This window comes from Ammospiza nelsoni, chromosome 3, assembly GCF_027579445.1.
Source record: "Ammospiza nelsoni isolate bAmmNel1 chromosome 3, bAmmNel1.pri, whole genome shotgun sequence".
In the NCBI taxonomy this organism is placed as follows: domain Eukaryota; kingdom Metazoa; phylum Chordata; class Aves; order Passeriformes; family Passerellidae; genus Ammospiza; species Ammospiza nelsoni.
Genome location: NC_080635.1, coordinates 59,889,538 through 59,911,908, shown reverse-complemented (window position 1 = coordinate 59,911,908; position 22,371 = coordinate 59,889,538). Strand labels below are relative to the sequence as shown.

General features: G+C 43.5%; 1 protein-coding gene across 1 annotated transcript; it reads right to left on the bottom strand.

Annotated features, from left to right (window-relative positions):
- Window positions 1-750: 750 nt before the first annotated feature.
- On the bottom strand, window positions 751-3,790 carry CCN2 (cellular communication network factor 2). The gene is made up of 5 exons (XM_059468598.1): window positions 3,517-3,790; window positions 3,189-3,405; window positions 2,828-3,079; window positions 2,390-2,601; window positions 751-2,065 (listed from the first exon to the last, which is right to left on the bottom strand). Exons 1-5 carry the CDS (start codon window positions 3,574-3,576, stop codon window positions 1,769-1,771), a joined length of 1,038 nt encoding a protein of 345 aa, XP_059324581.1. The 5' UTR covers window positions 3,577-3,790; the 3' UTR covers window positions 751-1,768.
- Window positions 3,791-22,371: the final 18,581 nt, after the last annotated feature.

Genomic DNA, 22,371 nt, shown 5'->3' with positions numbered 1-22,371 from the left:
GAGCCCATGGACACTCAGCACAGAACTGTCACATGTAATGGTTTGGCCTTGTCAGCAAGCAGGAATATAATCTGCATAATTGCCACCAGAGTCCAGTGCTCTATCATACCACACTTAGGTGTTAATTCAAGTAAAGCTACATCTAAATTAGCCCTACACTGCATGAAGGTTAAACCAGAAGTTTTTTAGAGGTCCCTTCCAGTCTGTTGTATTCTGTGATTTTTATGATACAACTCATTAGCTATTCCCCAAATAGCTAATTTGTTGCTATTTTTGCACCAAATTTTGGACTTCTGCATTTGAGTCTAGAGTCAAGAACCACTTCAATGCTTTTAGTAATTAAAAATATTTTCCTTGCCCCTAGCTGAAAACAAATCTTAACCAGTGGAACACCTCAATGAAATTAAGCATGTTGTGTGCTGTATTACAGCAGCAGCTGAATACCATGGTGACCAGCTGACTCCTTTCAAACTTCATGTGATGCCATGAGGAGACCTGCTGCACTTTCTAATGACATACTGGGCTTGGCAAAGCAAGCCTGGCCCTTCCCTCCATTCTAAATTCAGAGGAGTAACAAACTACAGTTGGTTCACTAGTAACAGAATAAGTAAATCTTTAGCTTATTCCTAAGTGTATGTGATTCTGAAGAACCCACCACACATTACTAGATTTTCATCTAGAGAAAAGGCAACCCCTTTAGAAACATGAAAAGGAATAGTGGAGACTAGAGGTAAATGAAATACCAAGCCGTTTATATAAAAAATATAAATACTTTATTTTCAACTAAAAAGGTGCAAACATGTAACTTTTGGTCACACTTCTCAACAAATAAACTGTCCAAAAAGAGCCATAGTCAAAGAAAGAAACAAATGCTCAAATGGAAAGATTGATGAGCCACAGAACAGCCATTTCTCTTAAAGCCACTTGTCTTATAAAGTAGTAAGTAAACATATTTTGCCAATGAATGCTTTGTAACATTACAGGCACCTTCACTTCATCTCGACCTCAACTCACCATTTGGCCCTATCTGAACAATTTCCACTAGAGTATCTATTTCATGCTTTGAATGCATTGTCAAACAAGCTTTAAATCTTACCTATCTTGTTCCAAAAAAGAAGGCTATCATTGAACTTTCAAAGCATTAAACAAAAGCACAAAACTTTAAATTAATTTAGATAACTGTACAAATATATATACACACAGTATTTACAATATTCATAAAAAGTAGCTTGTGACAGGTAAATTAACTGCCACAAGCTGTCCAGTCTAATTGACATGATTCTGATTCTTGTTGGCCAAGCCATCTGAATCAGAGTGTCAGAGCTGAAACATTACTGTCCTGACTAACAGAACACCTTCTACTTAGCACTTTGCTGGGTGCTTGCATTCCAGCTGTTGCTGTCTCTAAGCCAGCACCAGCAAACATGCTAATGGTCTCTTCTCAATTGCACTACTAGATGAAGCACGCTGTACCACATTAAGGGAACATTTGCTTGAATCTGTTTTTCCTGCCTGTTTCCCTTAACCCCATCACACCACCTCAGGAACATGTTCTGAAGTTGTGTCTTGCTGTGGTCCCACTGTCCATTTACGTTCTTCTTCAAATCACCGTTTGGGGTCAGTAGAAAAATTGTCTTAAGTCACATGGAGCAGTTTGTTGAAATTAAAAAAAAAACTGATTTAAATACCTTGTGCTATTGAATCATGTTTACAAAATGAGATGCAAATCAGTTCAAGTTGAGAATGCATTTAGCGTCTCCTTCTGGCTTTATGCCATGTCTCCATACATCTTTCTGTAGTACAGAGACTCAAAGATGTCATTGTCTCCAGGGCAGTTGTAGTGGCACGCGCAGGTCTTGATGAACATCATTTTCCTTTTCATGATCTCCCCATCAGGGCACTTGAACTCCACAGGGAGGGTGGCTGTTCTGTGGGGTGTGCAGCAGCGCCCGTCAGTGCAAACACCACAGAACTTAGCTCTGTAGGTCTTCACGCTGGTGCAGCCAGACAGCTCAAACTTGACAGGCTTGGAGATTTTGGGGGTGCGAATGCACTTTTTGCCTTTCTGTCAGGATAGAAGTGAATACAAGATGTTTAGAAGGTAGGCTTTCACAAAGCACACTAAGCTTGCAAGTTAGTGGTGAGCAGCCATGCTAATTCTTACTGTGTTATTATTAGCCAAGATTGTCTTATATAGTGCCACAACACAGCATGAGAGAAAACTAAGGACATTTAACTGTAAATAGTGATCACCACTAGGGTAAAACTCAAATTTCCAAGTAAACCACTTGAAACTGACTACCTGTCAGCTCTGCACTTTTTGTCACTGTCCTTTTGCTAGTGGATGGAAGCAACCTAGTGCAGCATACATAAAGATAGTAATATTTACCTTGATGTTCTCTTCCAGGTCTGCTTCACAAGGTCTGACCATGCAGAGTCTGCTCTGTTTCTCCAGTCTGCAGAAGGCATTATCATTGGTGACTCTGGTAGAGATACCCATGCCACAGGTCTTGGAGCAAGCACTCCATTCCGTGGTCTGTACCAGGCAGTTGGCACGCATCATTGTTGGGTCTGGACCATAAGTGTCCTCCAGTCTGTAAGCTGCAGGAGACAGAAAACCAAAATTAGACCACTGCCGGACCTCAGCCCTCTAAATGCTCCTTCCTTTTCCTTGAGAAATTCAGGCAGCTAAAATCCGTGTGGTGATTCCACTAACTGCAGCCCTCCAGCCTCTGCTGCCCTGTGTCCACCTAGTCCCCTGCCTTCAGCCTCCATCATGCAGGGTGTCCCCTCCCCCGGCTGCCATCCGCAGGGAGTCCCCACTCACCGGCAAGTGCGGGTCCCACGGCAGTCTGCTCCTTGGCCTCATCGCAGACCCACTCCTCGCAGCACTTTCCAGGGAGCTTCACCCGGCGCGGGTAGGGGCAGTCGGGGCTGGGCAGGCGGACGTCCATGCTGCAGAGGGGCACGCAGCCCACCGCGCCGTCCAGGCAGGTGCACTGGTACTTGCAGCTGCTCTGGAAGGACTCTCCGCTCCGGTACACCATGCCGCTGAACACGCACGGGGCGCCGTCCCGAGCTGCGAGGGGCAGGAGGCAGAGCGTGAGTCGCGGAGGTTCCCACTTTCCTCGCTCCCTGCCCCGCAGGACCCCGTTCCCGTTCCCGCGGCAGCCCCGGCCCCCACTCACCGGTGCAGACGCCGATTCTGCGGTTGGCGGGGGAGCCGAAATCGCAGAAGAGCCCCTTGTGGTGGTCGCAGGGGTCGCGCTCGGTGCAGAGCTCGCCCAGCTGCTTGGCGCACACGCGGCAGCAGCCGCAGCCGTCGAGCACCAGGGAGACGCCGGCGGGGCAGGTGGGACTGGCTCCGCACTGACACTGCCCGCTGCACTCCTGGCCCTGAGCCTCCTGAAATTGCCGGGAGGGGACAGAGAGAGAAAGAAAGGGGGAGCGTCAGAGCCGCCGCCGGGACCGGCCGGACGGGGCAGGCGCGGCGGCGCCGCGGGCGGCAGCACTTACCGGGCTGAGGAGGACGAGCAGCAGCGCTAGGGCGAACGGGGCGAGGGTGCTGGGGACCATCCTGCAGCGGTCAGCGGCCTGTGGGTGACGAGGCGGCGGCGTCGGGCTGCCGGGCGGCGAGGGGAGCCGAGGTAAAGCGAGAACTTCCCGCAGGGCGGATCTCCTCGGCGGCGCGGACGGGGCTGCGGCGGGCCGTGGGCGCTGTGCCGGAGGGTGCCTGCTGCCGGCTGTTGCTGAGCTCCGCTCTCCTCCGCTCCGCTCCGTCCGAGTGCGGCGGGAGAGTGGCTGTGTGACTGCCGAGTGCCGGGACGGACGCCCCTTTATAGGCGGCGGCGGCGCGGCCTCGCCAATGGGCTGAATGGGGCCGCGGACAAACAGCGACATTCCGCGCATTCCTGCGCGCCGCGCCGCGCCGCCCGCCCCGCCCCGCGCCGCCGCCGCCGCCCCGGAGCGGCCCTGACCCCTGACTCCCGCATTCCTCCGGCTGCGCCCCCCCAGCGCACGCTCTCACCCCCCCATCACGGTTTTTTATTTTTCGTCCTGATGTGTTTTAAATGTGAGTCCCCGTCGCTGCCCCCCCGCCCCTGGCAGCTCCCGGCCGCCCCCCCGCCCCCGGCAGCGCGTTATTTCGAGGCGGGCGGAGGGTCCGGCGGGAAGGGGCGGCGGGGCGGTTGCCAGGGGCGTTGGGGGGAATCCGCTATTTCCTTTCCCTTGTGCTCCCCGCTCGTCCCTCGTCCTTCCCCCGGGCACAGGGGACGCGGGGCGGGTGGATCGGGGGTGGCGCGGGGTACCCGGTGTCCGGCGGCGAACGGTCCGGACGCTTTGGTACCACCGAAAAAAGGTATAATTACGCTACCGGGTATAAATTGACTCTGTGTACCACTGAATCATACTGAATATTTGTAATGTGTTCCTTCCCTAATAGATGCTCTCTATGAATAGAGAGAGTGCTTATTTACTCTGAAATACTTGGCACAGTGAGTGGAGTCTGAAGCATGGAAGAAGTGGCTATTATTTTCCCACTGCCTATGTGCAGCTGTCATTTCTGAGCAACACGTTCCTCGTTCCTCGCACATCCCTGCTTCCAGCCTTCCTGATGGTCCGCCCCAAGATTACAACAAGAAGAGAATGGCATGCCACCTCATTCAGCCAAAACCTTAACACTGTGGTTTGTATTTGACTGAACCCAGGACGTAAGCATTGTGGCTTGTATTAAGTCATTGCAGATAACTGCTATGATCACTGTTGTTTTTTTTTTTCCTTTCTTTTTTTAACCGGGAGGATGGCTCTTCCCCTGCCTCCTGTGTATGATTTGAATATTCAGTGATGTCATGTTGTTTGACCTCCGCTTTAACGCAAGGAATGCCAATGTTTTGGCTTTTGACCTGTGGAAGTATGTTAGTGCTTAGTAAGAGAGACCGGCTTAATGCATTGCAATAAGCAATCTAAAATCTGGTAGTATCTTAAGAGATACCTCATCTTTTGTATGCAGGCTTTCCCCCACTGCCATTCTCCCTTGCTCCCCACTTCTTTCCATCCCTCCATATGTAGGCATACTTCCATGCTATGACACTGTGATAATAAAACAAGATTCATGAGGGAAAAAGAAGGTTGTCCATGTAATGCCCCAGTAGGACCATTGTGCTGTAAGACTGCTACTTATATTCTGCCAGCATTGTATTGCATCTGGTAAAGTCATTTGGATGTCATTTCTTCTACTTGAAATTCTCCATTAAAAGGAAATTAGATTGTCTTTGAAAGAAAAAAATGAACCCCAGAGGAACAATTATGGTAAATAATATATGTTCCCAAAACCATGAGGTCTCCTAAAATCTGTATTTACTTGAAGGACTCCAGTGGCCTCAGTGCTGGGTAAATAGTATGTGTACCAAACTATGTATGACATGCATACCAAAATGCAAATGTAACCAGGTAAACAGAATGCCTTTTTTAAATGCCTAAATATGGTAGAACATCAGAGAGAGAGAGAGAGAGGCTCTAGACATGTTTTATAACTTTCCATGTAAGAGGTTTTTTCAGAGATACAATTTTATTAAACAGAACCTAAGAATCTCACTGACAGAAAAAGTATGTTTAAAAGTAACAAACTACCAGAAAGCCAGGAAATCCAAAATTAAAGGATAAATCTGTCCTAAGTCCTCCCACTGCAGGCCAAGTACAGCAAGCCTCATACACTTGCTGCCCTGAGAAAAATGGCTTGAATAGTTACTTGAATTCAGAACTAATTCTGGTCTTGCACCACTGTGGATCAGGCATTAGCCCACTAAATTACAAGTTGTATCAGCACATGAAGGTCGGTAAGAATCAGAGTCCCCAGGGGTGCCTTTTGGTCATCTTGGTTTCCGTGTTAGATGTGTCTAACAGTGGGTACCTCATTGATGCATGTGTATGTACACACAGGGGCAAAGGAAACTTGGAAGCAAAGGCAGTTCTTGCAGACTCCAATCTATCCTTAGCTTATCCTTTCTGATGGCAACCACAGAATCCTCAAGGTTGGAAGAGACCTTGTAGATCATTTAGTCCAGCCAGCAATGTCACCCCACCATAATCACCCCTCAACAGTATCCCCGGATGCCACATCCAGGTGCCTCTTGAGTATGCCACAGGTTGGACAAGTACATCCTGGAACTGATGCATAAAATGGTTAAAATGCACTAATTTTGACTTCCATGCAGGTGTTTATACAGCACATGCTTTTAAGATAGTATATTTTTTCTGCTGAAACTAGGAATTCACTACACCAGCCTTGCAGACTTGTTTACACAGCTATATAGGGTATGTGTGTGTCTACATCAGCTTCAGTTGGTGAAGTCTTGTAAAATGTACAGGTGTGGATTGCTACATTCCTCTCTTGTGTTTTTCCTTCTTTTTTTTTCCTGCTTCCCCCCAAAAAGTCACTTGATCAGGTATCAGACATAGTGAAAACCTGGCAAGACTACAGGAAAGTGGCTAGACTTGGAGTGTTTGTGTACTTAAAGAAAGAATCTTGCACATTTTCAACTTTCAGTCACAGATATTTTTTTATAAGAGCAATTGGAGGTCTGAGCCAGCCCTCAAAGCGGAAATCAAAAGCTCCCAGAGAAACATACCCGAGGAATGTGAATCTGATCCAACAACCATACGCAATGCACATACAGTACTGTCAGTCTTATAGGAAGTCTTGCCATATATGGACATCTGGACCCTGAGCTGTTTATCATCACCATAGGCTTGTCGCTGGCTTCAGACATTTCTGGCTTGCCTTAGGTTTAGTGTGCCAATTAGTTCCTTTCCCAAAATGCTCACCAGGATATTTCTTTAAAATTGTAATAAATACATCTCAAAATTCAGAGAAGTCTGGTTAAAGTTACGTTAGTAGGCTTTTGCTTAAAATGCAGATTCCAAGAAAGACTTTGCTAGCTCAGAAATAGACACAGGGTAAAAATAAAGAGATTTATTCCATCATGAATGTGGTTGCCTGGTATTTCTCTTTCTTAGAAGTCATCTGGTAGCTTATTCTATGTATCTGTAGGCATAGAAAGGGCTCTGAAGTAGATCACTTGCTGAACTTTTACTCATCCTTTTCTGGGGAGATGTGTGATCTCATCAAGCAACAAAGGCAAAGAAAAGACCACATTTCCCAGGATCTGTTGTGCAATTTGTACTGCTTGGTTAGAGTGATACAAAGCCTTTCACCTTGTAGCTACTACAGTTCACATCAGGTAATCTTACTAATGAGAGCCATTAGCTCTTCTCCAAAGTGAATCAGAATTAGAAGGCAGGGAAGGGCAGTGGATGGCATAGGCTATGGGCATGTTTGCTGCTGAAATGGTGGATCTAGTCCAAATTCCTCAAAATACTGGTTCAGGTTCTCTGCGAGCATCAGTTGGGTAGTTCACTAAATGCACTGTTGGCCATCAAAATACTGGGATTTAAAAAGTCCAAGTCCATTGGGCTGAAGCAAAATCATCAGGTGCAATTCCCGTTAGCAGACCTGAGTTTTGTTGTTTTCCATAATGTCATTCTTTATGTGTTAACATGCAAATATTTTGTTACTTCTAGAGTCCCTGAGAATGCTGCTTTAAGCTCTTGGCTTTATTCTTAAAAAGTAACTGGAGTTTTTGTGAATATGTGTGGTCTTAAACCAGCAAAGTGATTCCTGGAAGTAGAGTAATCTAAATGGGTATTCAAAGCACATGTAAAACTATTCGTACGAAAGCGAGATTATGAGTACTGTGAAGCTAAATGTCTTTTACCTACTCAGCCTCAGATTCAGTTTATCTTATTTTATTCTGAAAAATTTGCCGCAGATCTGGTCTTAGAAGCACTGTAGGAGCAGCATTCACTACTTGTGTGAGGAGGCTGTCTGTGTCCTGGGTTTTTCTGGGGAAGCGTAAAGTCCTTCCACGGCTCGCAAAGGTGAGTAAGGAGGGAGAGACTCTCAGTTGTTTATTTCTCAAATTTGAATTTGACTGAGGTTTGCAACCTCTTGCTGTAGGAAGTCAGCTAGTGTAGGGCTGCAGTGTGTCACTAACCACTCATTTGACAATTGTCCCATAAATGGTTAACAATTCATAAAAAGTTGCTGTTGCTGGCTGGAGAGGAAATGTGGCCAGGGATTGACTCAGAACATACACCAGAAATCCTTTTGAGATTCTCAGAGGAACCACGTGGAAAACAGCTGGATGAACACTTCCTCCCACTCTGTCATGGATTATGTGGGCAGGAAAGAATCAGATCTGCTTAGTCTACAATGCATGTGATGTTTTCAGTTTTTCAACCTGCTTCTTTCAGGAACTGTTGGTGTAAGTTTTGAGGGTTTGTGGGCTTTTTTTCCCCCAATCTGAGACGCCAGTGTCTAATTAATATTTGACCAAATTAAGGACTTCCATTAACAAATGCAGTTTTCTTTACCATAAACTATGGGCTATCTTAATTTATATTGTAGCTGCTGTGGAGTAGAGGCCTGGGGAGAATCCTGTGGGATACATTTTCCATGCTGTCTGATAGGATAGTACATGTGTGAGTGACAGCCTGGTTTCTTTGAAGATAAATGAAAAGAGAGAAATGTCTCCCCCATCAACCTTAGTTCACTGACCTTGGTTTACTGTTTACACAGTCCTCCCAGAGGAAGTGGAGAAGTTGGCTTATTGTATAGGTCTGTAATGTGTCTGGAAGGCTTCATAAGCACACTGCATCAGCTGACCTGCAAAAGAACATATCCTTGATGCATTGGCGCCAGGATCTAGAGATTCTATGATTTTTCAGGAAAAAAAATCATAGAATTTGATCTATGTTCCTCATGGTTCAGGTGCCAGCTTGGCTGTCTGTTTTTTCAGCAAGTGATGTGTGGTATGTGACCTGTGTAAATACATCTGTACAAGTGACGCAGGCAGGGAAACTGGGATGTAACCTATAACAGCCAAGGTGGCTTCCTTATTGACCCACAGATGTGTGTGAAATTTAGCAACTACTGGGCCAGGTCTGAAAGACATCTCAGACTGCTCATCCCTCTGGTGTTGGTGGGAAATTCTCTGTCAGACCATTTTTCACATGGAGACAAGAAAAGCAGATACTCCAAGAAACGTGCATTGTTAGTTAAGTGGGGACATGTTTAAAATATTTTGATTTCCTACAGGAACTAATTGAGGAAACCTAGTTGTTTTAAACATCCATGGTCTCAGGTCCCGTGTTTACAACCATGTTGCTACAGATGTCTTATTGATGGGTGGCTTTTAAGTAATAAGCATGATGTTGTAAAAGTGGCAGGACTCTCACTAACAGCACATGTTCCTGAGCATTTTACTCCATTTATAACCCTTTTATTAATGTGTTTTAAATAGAAGTCAAGGTTAGGTTTTACTGTATGGTGTTTGTTTTGACCATTTTGGACAATGGGGTTTTTGTGAAGATTGAGCCTAAGAAGCTATTTGTGGTGCATTTCTTGTGAGGAAGTTATCCGTGATGGATCTTGTGGAAAAGGTAACCTTAATAGCATGGTAGATCTGTATGATTATTTGAGAATCAATTATGACATGGGATGAAAAGACAGTTCATCAACTGCCTTTTTGTATTGCCCAAGCTGTACAAGGTATTTGAAAATCTTAAATCTGCCCTAACAGTGTTCCTGTGTAAGTTACAAACTCTGCAATAAAAATTTCAGGTGAGTTTTAAAACTAACCTTTCTCCTTCTGTCACTCATAAGATACTGAGGGTTCATTTTCAAATTCCTTGGGAACAGTTTTTTCATTTTACCTTCTCAAATTCAGTGATAACTCACCCAGGCCTTCACATATCTTTATTTTTCTTGATAAGTGGCTTGCAAAGAGTGCCGGTAGAGTGCATGACTTGGAAAATGCACTTTCTATTTCTTTTTTGCCGTCAAGCTGCCACAGGGGGGAGTAGAAGTTTGGAAAGGACTGTGCTTCCCAAAAAGTCACCGAGGCAAGTGCTGTGTTTGTGTGTACCCCGGCCAGTCTCTCACGGAGAGAAAAGCAGGGGCAAAAGAGGAGTGGGTGTTCTAGGAATGAAAAGGTTGGAGAAAGGAGCCGGGGGGTTTCTACAGCTGGAACAAGCTGAATGGTTCACTGCTTTGCAAAACCACGCTGTTTTTCATATTCATTCCTACCAGCTTTTCTGTCCAGATGTAAGGAGAATGTGACTGAATTGTTTTCCTGCCTCAGGAGGGAAGATGACATGTGGGAGTTGTAAAGCACTTGCAAAATCCCTGCCTGTCTGACAAAAGGCTTTTCCCACATTAGTGCTATTGGCTAATGAAGAAAAAATGCTAGGCAGAGGCAAGGCAGAGGACACAGAGAGGAAAAGTTTTGCTAACTTGATAGAAAAGGGTTGTTTTTGTGGGACTGTTGGTGAAATCCACGCTGTCTGCTTCACGATGAGTAACTGGACTCTGTGGGTCCCAGGCAGGCAGGACGCGTTCCTCACGCCTTGGCCCTGGCTGTGAGGTTGCTCTCTCATCCTTTGTGTGACCACATCTTCTCTTGCAAGGCACAGCCTGAAGCAGCAGCGTGGCTGTCAGCCACCATCCTGCCCTGCCGCTGGGTTTGGTACAGTTCTGCAGAGGAGGTATGTGGGCAGAGAAGGGGCTGTTAGAGCAGGAGTTGAAGGACTGGGCTCGGATTTTGAAGTAGTGCAGTATAACAAGAGGGTGGAAAAGGACTTACCCCTCCTGTTAGCTTCCCACCTATGTGCCATATTTGAGCATGTCCCCAGAGAAAAGCAGCCAAGGTCCTGAGTGGAAAGGCTAAACATGGCTGGAGAGAAAGGTGCACATATGTGTTTGTGTGGGAAGGGTTGTGGTGGAGTGGGGTGGAATGGAGGAAGTGGAGAAATTGGTGTGTGAGGAGAGTGGTGAAGGTGAGCCAGCCAAGGATGAGGTGGGCTTGGCAGCTTCCTTCCCACTGCCTTTACAGCATTTCACCATGAAGAAATTGTGTTCAGGTCAGTTAAACCATGGGGAAACTCACTTGCCAGAAGAAGAGAGAGGTGTCTGCGGCACAGTTTGGGTGCTCCTCTTCTCTACACCTTTGGTAGCCAGTCCCTGTTTTCTCTTGCTCTGCTGCACTCAGGGACAGGCTGCATTGAGGTGCACAGTGGAGACACTAGAAGTTTCTCACTTTTTGGGTCTGCATTAGGGAGTTTTATCACTGGACAACCTAGTTAACAATTTTTGGCAAAGAATGAAATCATTTTTAGGAACTTGTTAATGATCAGGAAAACAACTGAAAGGAGTGAATCAGGATAATTTTCTAAGTCCTCAAGATCTGATTGCACAGATCTGTAATGAGTTAGAGTAGGTGAGAATAAAGGAAGAATTAAAGGAAAAACACATTTATGCTTCTGTAACATATAATGAGAAATAACAGTAACAATGGCTAAATTGTGTTATTTTAGAATGCAGAGGAGAATGTGGCAGGTAAATCTTTGCTTTTGGTTTTAATGATGAAAATTGATTGGGAAGATTGGGAAGGAAAACCGTTCTTTGGGTAGCATTTGTTTATGCATTTTGTGTATCTGTGATTCCTGGACTTTTGAACTATCATCAAAATGAGCCTGGGCAAAATCCACATTCTTTATGTTCAGCACATTGATAAATTCAGTGCTTGCTGCACAACCTTGTTCTTAGCAGACACAAAAAGAGAGAACTATTGGTCCAATTTCCAAATAAGACATAAGGAATTTGTTTATGCTTTTGGGAGGTAATATGTCTAAGTTAGAACGGAACTTTGTTAAGTATAATGAAATTCTCAAGGAATGCAAGGCTGGTTTTGCTCAACAATAAACATCTAAGATTAAAAAAATACATATACATTTTTCAAACTTGTGCCTAAACCTCAAGTTTCTTGTTTTTAATTAGGGTGGTTGTTGCAAATTCAGGAAGTTAACCAAACATAAAAATACAAACAGAAAACAATAAAATTAAATACTTTCAGAGCAACTTTTAATTTTTTCCTTTGTTGTAGTTGTACATAAATTGTAGATGAGGTTAAAGTCAGAAGCATAGTGAAGCTTCTACCACAGTTTGCTGTACTCACCTGAACTCTTGCCATGATAAAGTCTTGGAGAATGCTGACCCGAGTCAGTGTCACAGTGTCACAATACTTAAACCCTGTTGGAGTGCTTTTACAAAGAAGCACAGGGTCCACATATTAATTCTGGACATGAAATGTTTTGTTACAAATCTTTCCTAACATTTGAAGAATCAATACATGTACAAAGTCAACACCAAGAGCAAAACCAGCATTACATTGTTTGTAATTCCAGTTTCTATGGGTTTTCCATTTTCTTCACTTTACTCTTTTCAGGAAAGAGAAGAAAAAGAGAGTAAGTCTGAGGGAAATTGCAGCAATCCTTTTTGAGTCCAACACTTTTACTTTATGTGTCAGCCTTTCTGTTTAGATTCTTCATCATAGCTGAGGATGCATGGACAGCATAGTTACTGTAGTGTAATTGAAACATTCTTCTCCTTGAAAAGGTATAGGTGTGTGTTTCTGTTGCTAGAGGTCACAGGTTTATGCCTGCAGAGACTTGATTTTACATGGTGTCTAGACCCAATTCCCTATGCACTTTTGACATTTCATTATGTAATTGCAGCAAGAAAAACACACATGCTGTATTTCAAGTCAAATTAGTTGAATAAATGAGGTGTCTAATTTTTATTTCTTGAAGGCCACCAGAGCAAATCTTGCCAAAGTTATGTTTTTACTCAAAATTCCTTAATTTTAGTTTTTGCTTCTGCTTCAGGCTGACACGGAACAGTACATTCTCATTATTTAATCCTATAAGAGAAAAAAAAAGAAAACAGTAAAACCCCACCAAGGTAACAAGAAGTTCTCTACAGATATTTACCAAGAATGCCAAGCAGGAACATAATTGCAGGACTTAAAACATATTTGATAATCCTGAACTAACTGAACAAATGCATTAGAATTTTGGGGAGAACTAAGATGGGAATAACAGGAAAGCTGTAGAGAAAAAAATCTCACAAGATTAAGACAGTAGAGTGCCCAGAATTTTTGTGAAGATTTGATACTGGGATACTTCTGATGAGAATAGACCGAGGGTGATCCTCTTGCTTAATGACTCCTCTTGCTTGGAAGGAAGTTTTGAATTTGTAAGTAAGTGTAGGGGGTGAGATAATTGTTAGCCATCATAGAGTACCCAGCTATAGATAGCTTCAGGAGCTTGACCGTGGGGCAGTGGTGACACTCTGCTTTAACAGCTGTAACATGTCATCCCCAGAGCATGAGGGCTAAAACTTTCTTCCTTGCCTGCCTTTGCCCTTTGCACCTTGCAAAATATTCACTTTTGCATCATTTGTGCATCAAATCCTTCTTCGTTTTGGAAGCTTTCTCCTTTTCCTAACCATCATTTTTCCCGACTCCCACCTTTTCCCCACTTTCCACCACCTTTCCTCATTTTGCTTGTGTCTTCACAAGCACTGAACTGTATCTTCTCTAGCACAGAGATGAAGCTGCTGTTTCTCCTCACCACATTCCCACAAGCAACCCTTTCTGTCTTCAGAGCAATGCTCTCCTTCTCAGGAGGTGACTCCTTGGTTTGCTTCTGAGTATGAGCTGACAGTACGACTACCTTTGCTAGCCTAGGTGAGAAGTTTTTATAAAACAATGTATAAGTGAATGTGTCAGGCTTTTGGGAAGTCCACTGAGGGGTCTTATAGACTTGTTTAGCCTGTAGCTTGGAGGATGTTTTTAAAACAACTCTGCTTTCCAAGCTGCAAAGGTCACTGCTTCTTTAGAATATTTTTGGAGATGTTTCTGTGGTTTGTCAGATCTAAAAATAAACTGTGATCAACACACTTTAAAATTATGTTTTTTTTTTTTTTTTTCCTAAGACTACATAAAGCAATTATATATTTGTTTTCCTACTAGGGAACCAGTCAGAACTACAGACAAGCTATGAAAATCCCCTTCAGAATTCCAGGACTATTTTTTTGGTGTGTCTTCAAAGTTGTGAGCATCTGCTTGCCTATCTGTTAATCTGTCTTATGCTTTTTATAGAGCCTATAATTTTTTCAACTGAGAGACAAAGACACCAGGAACATTTCTAGTCTTTTTTCCTAAATTTCTAGGACAACTGGAGACCTTTGATTGAAGATTTTTTTTCATTAGAAAGAGAAATCCTGATGAAATAGACCCTGTGTATTGCTTGTGTTGATTTTCAGCAAAATGAAGCTGAGAAAAAAATTGGAATTCTTTTGTTCTGAAACATGTCAATGATTTGGTTTGATTTTGAAAGAGAGAAATGTTGGAGGAGTTTATTTCAAATCCTCTTATGTCAAGGACCTACTGGTCTTGATTGTCCTGAAAAACACTTTTAAAATTTTTACTTTGAGTGACATTTTTTTAATGTCTATCACTGTAAGCAGAGCTGAAGTCATGTTTGGAAACCCAGTCTTCTTCAAAGAGAAGAAAAAACATTTTCTGGTCCGCATCAGGGAACACTTAAAAACATTCTATGATTTGTTTAGAGTCATGAAAGCCTGTTATGTAAAAGCAAACTTGGCAATGCAATTTTGCCATTTTCTGTCACTGTAGTTGTTCCTAAACCAAATCCCATTGTGAGTGTCTGCAGTATGGAGCCTTGGGTTATGTAGTTCAAAACGTCGGGGTTGGGTACAGGCCAGTGAGGGATCACTCACTGATGGTGGCCTTGGAGACCTTCAGCCATCATTCTGCATTTTTTCTGTTTTTGTGTGAGCCTGTGCGTGAGTGTGCAGTATAGCTGGGATTGTGGGTGGAAGCTTTGCTGCCTGTAAAGAAATGGTAGCTGTTTGTCATGCTTTTTTGCTGCTGGAGTTGCAGGGGAAGTTTCTGAGGAACAGCTGCAGGGATTGAGCCCCAGAGATCTTCTCTGGAGACCTGAGGGTACCAAACTTTTCTCTGATGACACTTGCACGCAAGGACCTTATCTCCCCTCACAGCTGCTTCAGGAACATTTTGTGTTTCTTGAGTTTAATCTAGATAGTCTAACACGGAACAGCTCTCCAACCTAGTAGTAGTTGTGGTTTTGCCCTAAGCCCTCAAGCATATCCCAGAAGGGTGATGTGCCAGGGACATTTTCAGAGGGCTCAGTATGGACTGTGTTGCCAGTGCCTGCAGGGCAGAGGGCTGGTGCAGGTTATTCCTTCAGGGGTTTTCCTGCCTTTCACAGGCAAGGCAGTAGCATTCAGCACTTGTCAGTGTGACCAGCAGCTGCCCTTGTGGACTACCTGCTTTGCAGAGTGGCACGGGGAAGAGCTGAGGTGAGAGCCTTATCTACCTGGTCTGCCACCTCTAGAGTACACAGGCTAGGAAAGTCACTCCTGCATTTAAAGAAAGAAGAAGTAGCATGAACTCTCTATCTGTTCACTGATTTAAATCCCATTCTATTTTAAACCCCATTTTTGACAGTGAGTCTTATCTAAAATTGGCAGAGAAACAGAGGATGTTGCTTCTCATCAGGACAGAGCCTGCATTTAGCTTTCTTTCAAGTGGTGCAATAAAATATGAGAATAGACTTCAGCTTCCCATGTTTTAATTCTTGTTTTTTAATCCTTGTTTTCATTTTTTAAGCTATTTGGATCCAAAAAGACATTTTTTTCTCTTTCCACTTCTGGTTTGTTTGTTGGACCACTGCCTGCTCACCCTATTCAGATGTCAAGAGACTCTCTATTTTTCCGTTTCTGGAATAGTCATTCACGACTCAGTGTTTCTTGTGAAAAACTCTCAGGATTTACTGTGTGTTTATTGGTCTCTCACCAACTGAAGTTTCTCTCTTGCAATATGTTGTTTCAAAGTTTCTCTCAGATACTGTTATATAGATTTGGTTCACAAAATAATTCTGTGGTAAGCCTAGGAGTTTAAGAGACAGTCTTCCTAAAAGATCTAGCTAATAAGCTAATTAAAATATAAGGAATTTATAAAATTTGTTGAACTGGTAGGTTTGAGACATAGTTGATGGGGTAAGACATTTTAATAGCAGAAAAATGGGCAAAGGATACCAGTTGTGTGCAGTGTTTCAGGAATGCACAGTAAAACAGCTTCTGTGTGAAGAGGCCATTCTTGGGTCCAGATTTTGCCAATTATGCTGTACAGATTAAGAGCAGGTTTGTGCAAAAGAGCTTGTAAGATGTGGTAAAACAGGGGAGAACCAATAACCCGTGATGGGTATTTTCCCAGGGTGCAGGTAAGGTGGTTTAATTTAGGGCTGTTGCAGTTGAAAGGAAGATTGAGGAAGAAGAGGTACATTACATAAACTGGAGCAGGAATAGCAAGAAAGTAAAATGCTGAGGGGGAAGTTCAACAAACTGTAGAGCAGAAACACATATGGAGGAGTTACTGAAAGAGTAGAACATGGTGGTTTTTGCACCAGAACCCATTGCTGTTCTGCCCAACACCTAATTAGCCTGGTAAAGCAAAACATTAATGAACTTCACCATGGACTTTTTTCATTTTTACAGCTATGTAAGCTGAAGTGTGGAAGGAAGATGTAGAAGCAAATAGCTGGAATGTGCTACAAGTGTGTGAGAGGGCCAGGGCTGTTGAACAGTGCAAAGAGGCAGGAGAAGTGGATGGAAACTGGTATAATCAGTCCATTAAATGAAAAATCTGCCAAATCAGACCTGTCCTATGACTCTGTTTCTCATTTTACTTCCTTTCTGTTTCTCATTAAAGTGTACAGCTCTGGGGTAGGTGGGAACTTTTGGGGGACTGCCTCAGAAAAGGAAAACTGCATCTATGGTTTGGTTTGAGTACTACCCTTTAAGCCTAATGAACTGGCTCATTAAACTATTATAATAATTGTGTTTTAGACATAGCTTAGTTTTAAGCATGAACATGAAATAATATCTTTCTAAAAATCAAGGCTCTTTGTGAATCTTTCATTTCCTGCTGTGGTTCTTGCTGAGTTTTGTCCAGGACGTCAGTGTAAAGGCTTGTCAGTGTGAGGTAAAAGTTGCGTGTTAAAATGTGTGTCCATGTTCTATGAGCAGTTTTGCATAAAACAGTCTTCAGTGCCTGACAGGAAGACTGAGGAAAGATATGTGCTGGCTCATCAGATCCCATGCAGAGCAGTTGAGCGCTTTCCAAAGAAGGAACTAGTCTTCTCTGAGCCACAGAAGGGTAAAACTTACAATCCTCTCAAAGTTTTCCCTATGAGTTTGTGAAAGGGCTTGGCCTTGCCTATATGCCTCTCATCACAAATGGAAATAGGCAACCCATCTGAGGGAGTGGCCTTGTTTGGAAACTGTTTTACCTAAGAAGAGATGGCTAGCCCAGCAAAGGTGTGGTTTTATTTACATCCATGCTCTTCCCTTATGATTGGAATTTGTCTGGAAGGTGTGGTCTCATTTACATCCCACCTCAACTGCCTTTGGTTTCTTTGGATTCACCCCTTGCCTGTGGCTGGAAAAGGAACTCCTGCAAGCAGAATAAAACGGCTGTGTGAAAAACAGGGTTTTTCTTCCTCTGTTTCTTCAGTGTGTGCATTCCTACTGGTATGTACCCGAAAAGGGAAGGCCATGTTCCTGAGGAGAGAGTTTTGGGTCTGCATAGGTATGTGTAGGTATGTACATGTCTGTGTATGTACTTGAAATACCAACATGAACATACTGGGTTTTGTGCTAGCCTGAGTGTTGGAGGCTGCTAGAGCTGTTTCAGAAGAAAGGTAAGTATAAGTTCTTCAACATGGCTTGCTTTTTTTTTTTTTCCAAAGATGCTGCTGACAGCTCTGGAAGAAGGCCTGTCTTTGGGGTGTGGGTGTGTGACATTTAATGTAGTCCCTTGCATCATAGTGAAGCCAGCATAAACATGGTAGCAGCATCTCACATAATCTCTGAACCATGATAGCAGGTTACAGCAAAGGACATGCAGGGCAGTCAGGCTCTGGCTACTCTGCATGCAGTTGCCATTCAATATTTAATCCCTTCTTCAACATGTATGTGGTGTATATTCAACTGTAGAGGCTACAGTACCTTATGTCAGAAAGCTATTCAGCTGCTACTGGCCTCTGTGTGTATTAATTTTGGGATGCAGATACATTTATAGCAGAAGGTGGACTGGAGGAACTCTTGCATGTGGGTTGTGGAGCATCCAGAAAGCCTTGGAGTTGCTGTTGACTTGGTTGGAATGAATTTATTTGGATTGCTCTAGTCCTTCCCTATTTTTCTTCTTCCATCCATGCCTTATCAGGCATCATCTTTGTTAATTCCAGGCAATAAGAAAGGCAGAGGGTATAAGAGGTAGTCTGCTGATTTTTCTCTTCCTTTGTTTTCTAAACCAGAAATTGAAGTCTCTTGAATTTACAACATCCTGACAGTTGGTCCAGATGCACATACATTTAGTGTTATTTTACTGAGAACAGAGCTGTGTTGGTGCTTACATTCTGAGTGTACAGTGGACAGAGAGTCCCTGCAATGTGAAGCCCTGATATGTGACTGCCCAAAAGCACTGAAGGAGCTGTAACCAAGGCACTGGGACTGGCTGCCCCTGCTGTGTCTGGGATTCCTTTGCTGTGGCATACTGTTGTTCAGCACAAAACCAAGGCACTCCAAGAAGCCTCATGTGGGGATGTGCAGTTCACAATCCACTTCTCTAATACTGCTGCCTCTCCTATAGCTGATTCTACTCCTGTAACTCATGGTAAATGTCTAGGCATGACAGCCTAAAGTGCTAACATTTTCAGGTTAGACTCAGAACTCTTTTTCAGCTTTGGATACCACTGAATACCTTTATAAACACCTGTCAATGACCCATTTCTCCTTTACCTGCAGAAACTTGGTGAAACTGGAAGTTTAGCTATCTGCCACACTCTGGTTTAGCAGATGAAAGTTACTAAAATATTTCCTCTCTTTTTTGTAACCAAGACAAGCTGAGGTGCACAAAAATAATTGCATACCAGTCCACTGCAGGAGGAAAAGTGTCTGGCATTGTGTCTTTGGACTGCAGACAGGCAGGAGAGACAGAATGTTTGTCATAGGATCCCTTGCACGTACTCTGGAGCCACAGCTGAAATTTTTAAGTTATGCACACACATTGCACCAGCGTGAAGACGTGTCCTCCAGGTGATGTAAACCAAGTGAGTGATGCATGCTGAGGTCACCGCTGCACAGAGAGCTTTATACACCAGAGGCACTGACTGGTCTAAACTGCCATGGCAGAGCTGTGTAAGTTAGCCTGGACTGTGTGCTACGCTGTTCTGCTTCTCTGGAGCCAAACTAGGGTGTTTAAATAAGGCTTCTGAATCTCTACACTACCTTGCATTCATGGCTTAAGATTGCACTAAGAGACATGTACCTCATTTTTAAAATTGGCATGGACTCCAACACACAAGGGTGCTTTATAAAAATTTCTGGCTTCTTGATCTTCCTCTCCTCCTTGAACGTTCTTCCTCAGATTTAGCTTCCCTCCTTTAACCCCAGCGTTGCGCCTGAGCAAACACCCTGGTTACATCTGTGTGGGCCAGGGACGGCGTCTGCCCCCAGTGTCAGCGCTCTGGTGAACATCCAGCAGCTGTTCCTCGTGTCCTGACAGACGTGATAGTCCTTTGGCTGCTGTGCATGCACCAAAATAGGTTGTTTCTCCTGTCAGAGGAAAAGATGGCAAGTGTGTAACTTAAGGAAAAGGGATCCAATGGGAGATAAGAGTGTAGGAGAAGTTACTGAAGTTCTATATTTGGAACTGGTTACGTATGTGTGTGGTAACCCTAATGATGGGTGGACTGTACTTTCTCATTACCATAATTACATTTCCTTTCATAGCTAGGGTTGGGGATGCATCCAGACATTGCAGAACACATCAGTAGATTTAGTGTGGCTTACTCAGTCACCATTTATCAGACTGTGTCCCAATTATGTTACATTTAAGAAACAGAATAATTTTCTGGTTATAGCACATGGAATTTGTGGCATTCTAATCCTAGTCATCCTGCTGTATGACCTTGGAGAAGTTGTTTTACTACTCTTTGATGGTAAAAAATTAACCCACCCCATGGATGCATTTTAATACCATGCCAAGTTTAAAAAAATCTGGAGCTAAAGTTAGCCTTCTAAATCCATATTTAGGGGCTAAATGGGATGACTTGTTTCCATAATCCTAAGCATCCAGCAACTGTCTCCCGCTGAGACCAGCTAGAGATTTTGGGTGTTCAGCAGTCTGAAACATGGAGCTAAAGAACAGTGAAAGCAGTTGCTTGTGTGCACATGAGGTGGAATTCACTGATGTGGTGTGGTAAAACCGGGACAGCAGTCTGTCTTTCCTGAGTGGTTGTCACAGTCACAGCAGTGGGGAGATGTAGGTGGGTTTAAGCTCACAAATTTTGTTGTCTAAAAGTGAAATGTCTGCCTTGAACAGCCTGCTGGCTGGTCAATATCTCTTTAGTAGATCCCTTAGTTCAGTGAATCTGGAACAGCTCTCAATCAGGACAGATGAGCATCCCCTCATGTACCATCCTACCCACCTCTCTGGATGTGGGATGAGTTATCCTCTGGAGGATAACTGCCCTATCCATAGAATTAAGCACTTCATAAATGTTTAGATGGCTTGCTTGGGCTCTGTTGACTGTAAAGTCAGTGGGTGACTTGCGGTGCATTAGGTGTGTCAGAGCTGCCCATAGCTGCAGAGAATGGTGAAACTCTATTACAGGCCTGAGAGGTTTGGTTGTGAAAGCTAGGAACAAGTGAAAGCGGGGAGAAATAGTTGAGCCTGGTAAGGAAAAGGAAATATTAACTTGACTGTAGTCATTGAAAACCTATTCCACATTGATGGCGTGGTTTGTTTCCACTGGAGAGCTTTGTCCTGTGTTTGAGGTGGAAGATTAATTTTCCCACGGGAGAAATAAGCTTTGAATAAGTCAGCTAAAATGGATTGTTCTCATGTGCACCACAAATCTATAGGAGAAACAGAAGACGTTTACATGCTCCCTGAGGAGGAACTGTGACAAGCAGACAATTAAGCAATTCCCCCACATCCCCAGATTTAAAGAACCACGTAATGGCTTAATTGAGTTGAGTTGCTGAGAGTGCAGCGCTGTGCTGAGATTCGTGCTGAGAAGCGCGCGATTCCCAGAGGCATCCATCAGGTTTTAAAGAATTGACTTTCCATGCTAATTGACCCAGATGTGCTTGGTTTTACCTCACAATCTCCACTTCATTCAATTGCTATTAAAGAGAAGGGAATGAGAAAAAATGGGACTTCATTTGTCTCATTTACTATATTAAAAGGGAGCTTTCTTAAAGCAACTTTTTGTACTGTTGAACAAATCATTCAACTTCAAATGGAGCAGCATTTATTTCACCTTTTTTTTCAATTTCCCAAATGACTGAGCATGTATTTTGCAGGCAGTAGAGGATATTAGTTAAGCCACTTTGCTTGGCAAAGCAAGAGTAAGCATCAACGCCAGAAGAAGTGAGGGCAGTACACATGGAAGGACAGTGTGTCATCTGTCTGACTAGGCAGGGCTGAGCAGCACAGGATGAGGGTTGAGGACTGTCATGCCTTGGTGCAGTGCTAGTCTGCCCAAACAATCAATAAATGAAGAAAAAAAGCAACGTTTTATCTATTTATATCTGCTAGAAGGCAAGGATATAAGTTTGAGAAATAGACTTTGCAATGTGAATCAGCAGCTAAGCTCTTCCATGTACCAGGCCAGTAGACACCTCATTTCGGCAAGAGATGGTCATTTAGGTGTGTGTAAATGATTCTGGAGGACGCAGAGCAAGCAGTGTAAGAACTGGCATTCCCAGTGTATCCTCTATGTGTGCAGAACCTGGGTTTTGTTTCTGGTCAATTCACAAGGCTTAATTCATTTACAAATCAAGTATATCTTTGTGGTAGAGAATGAGTCTACCTCTGTAGGTACATTCATGGAATACCACTGGAGGCTTTCTTCTGTAAGGATGCTACTCTCTACCTAGTTAATGACTTCAAGCTTATTTCAAAGAGCACCAGCAAGAGGCGTATACAGGAGGAACTCCTGTACATTCATATTTAAACAGGCTGTTTCTGTGAAACAGCTGAAATTAGTGGAGCTCATCTGAGTTTTCACAGTTGTTAACGGGGCAGAATTCAGTCCAGTGCTTGTGATAAGCCATATTTTGTACCATCCAGTCCAGTCATGGAGCTCTGTTGTGAAGTGAAGGTGTTCAAGGAGTTTACTTCTTGGCTAGGAGTTGTATGCCATATATAGTCAGCTGCGGGGTTTTTTGCTGCTGTTTTTTTTTTCCTTTTTTTAACTTAAGAAGGCTCGCCTCCAAACTGCTGACTCATATTTCAACCATAGACCTGGTGATTTTTCAGAATTTGAATCATAGTTGGGCCCCCTGGATATCAAGCTGTG

Bases quoted from the DNA above. Each gene is read 5' to 3' on its own strand.
- CCN2 (XM_059468598.1), bottom strand. From the start codon at position 3,576: ATGGTCCCCAGCACCCTCGCCCCGTTCGCCCTAGCGCTGCTGCTCGTC. The intron at 3,406-3,516 runs GTAAGTGCTGCC...CGGCAATTTCAG, and splicing joins TGCTCGTCCTCCTCAGCCCG to GAGGCTCAGGGCCAGGAGTG. The intron at 2,602-2,827 runs GTGAGTGGGGAC...TGTCTCCTGCAG, and splicing joins CGTGGGACCCGCACTTGCCG to CTTACAGACTGGAGGACACT.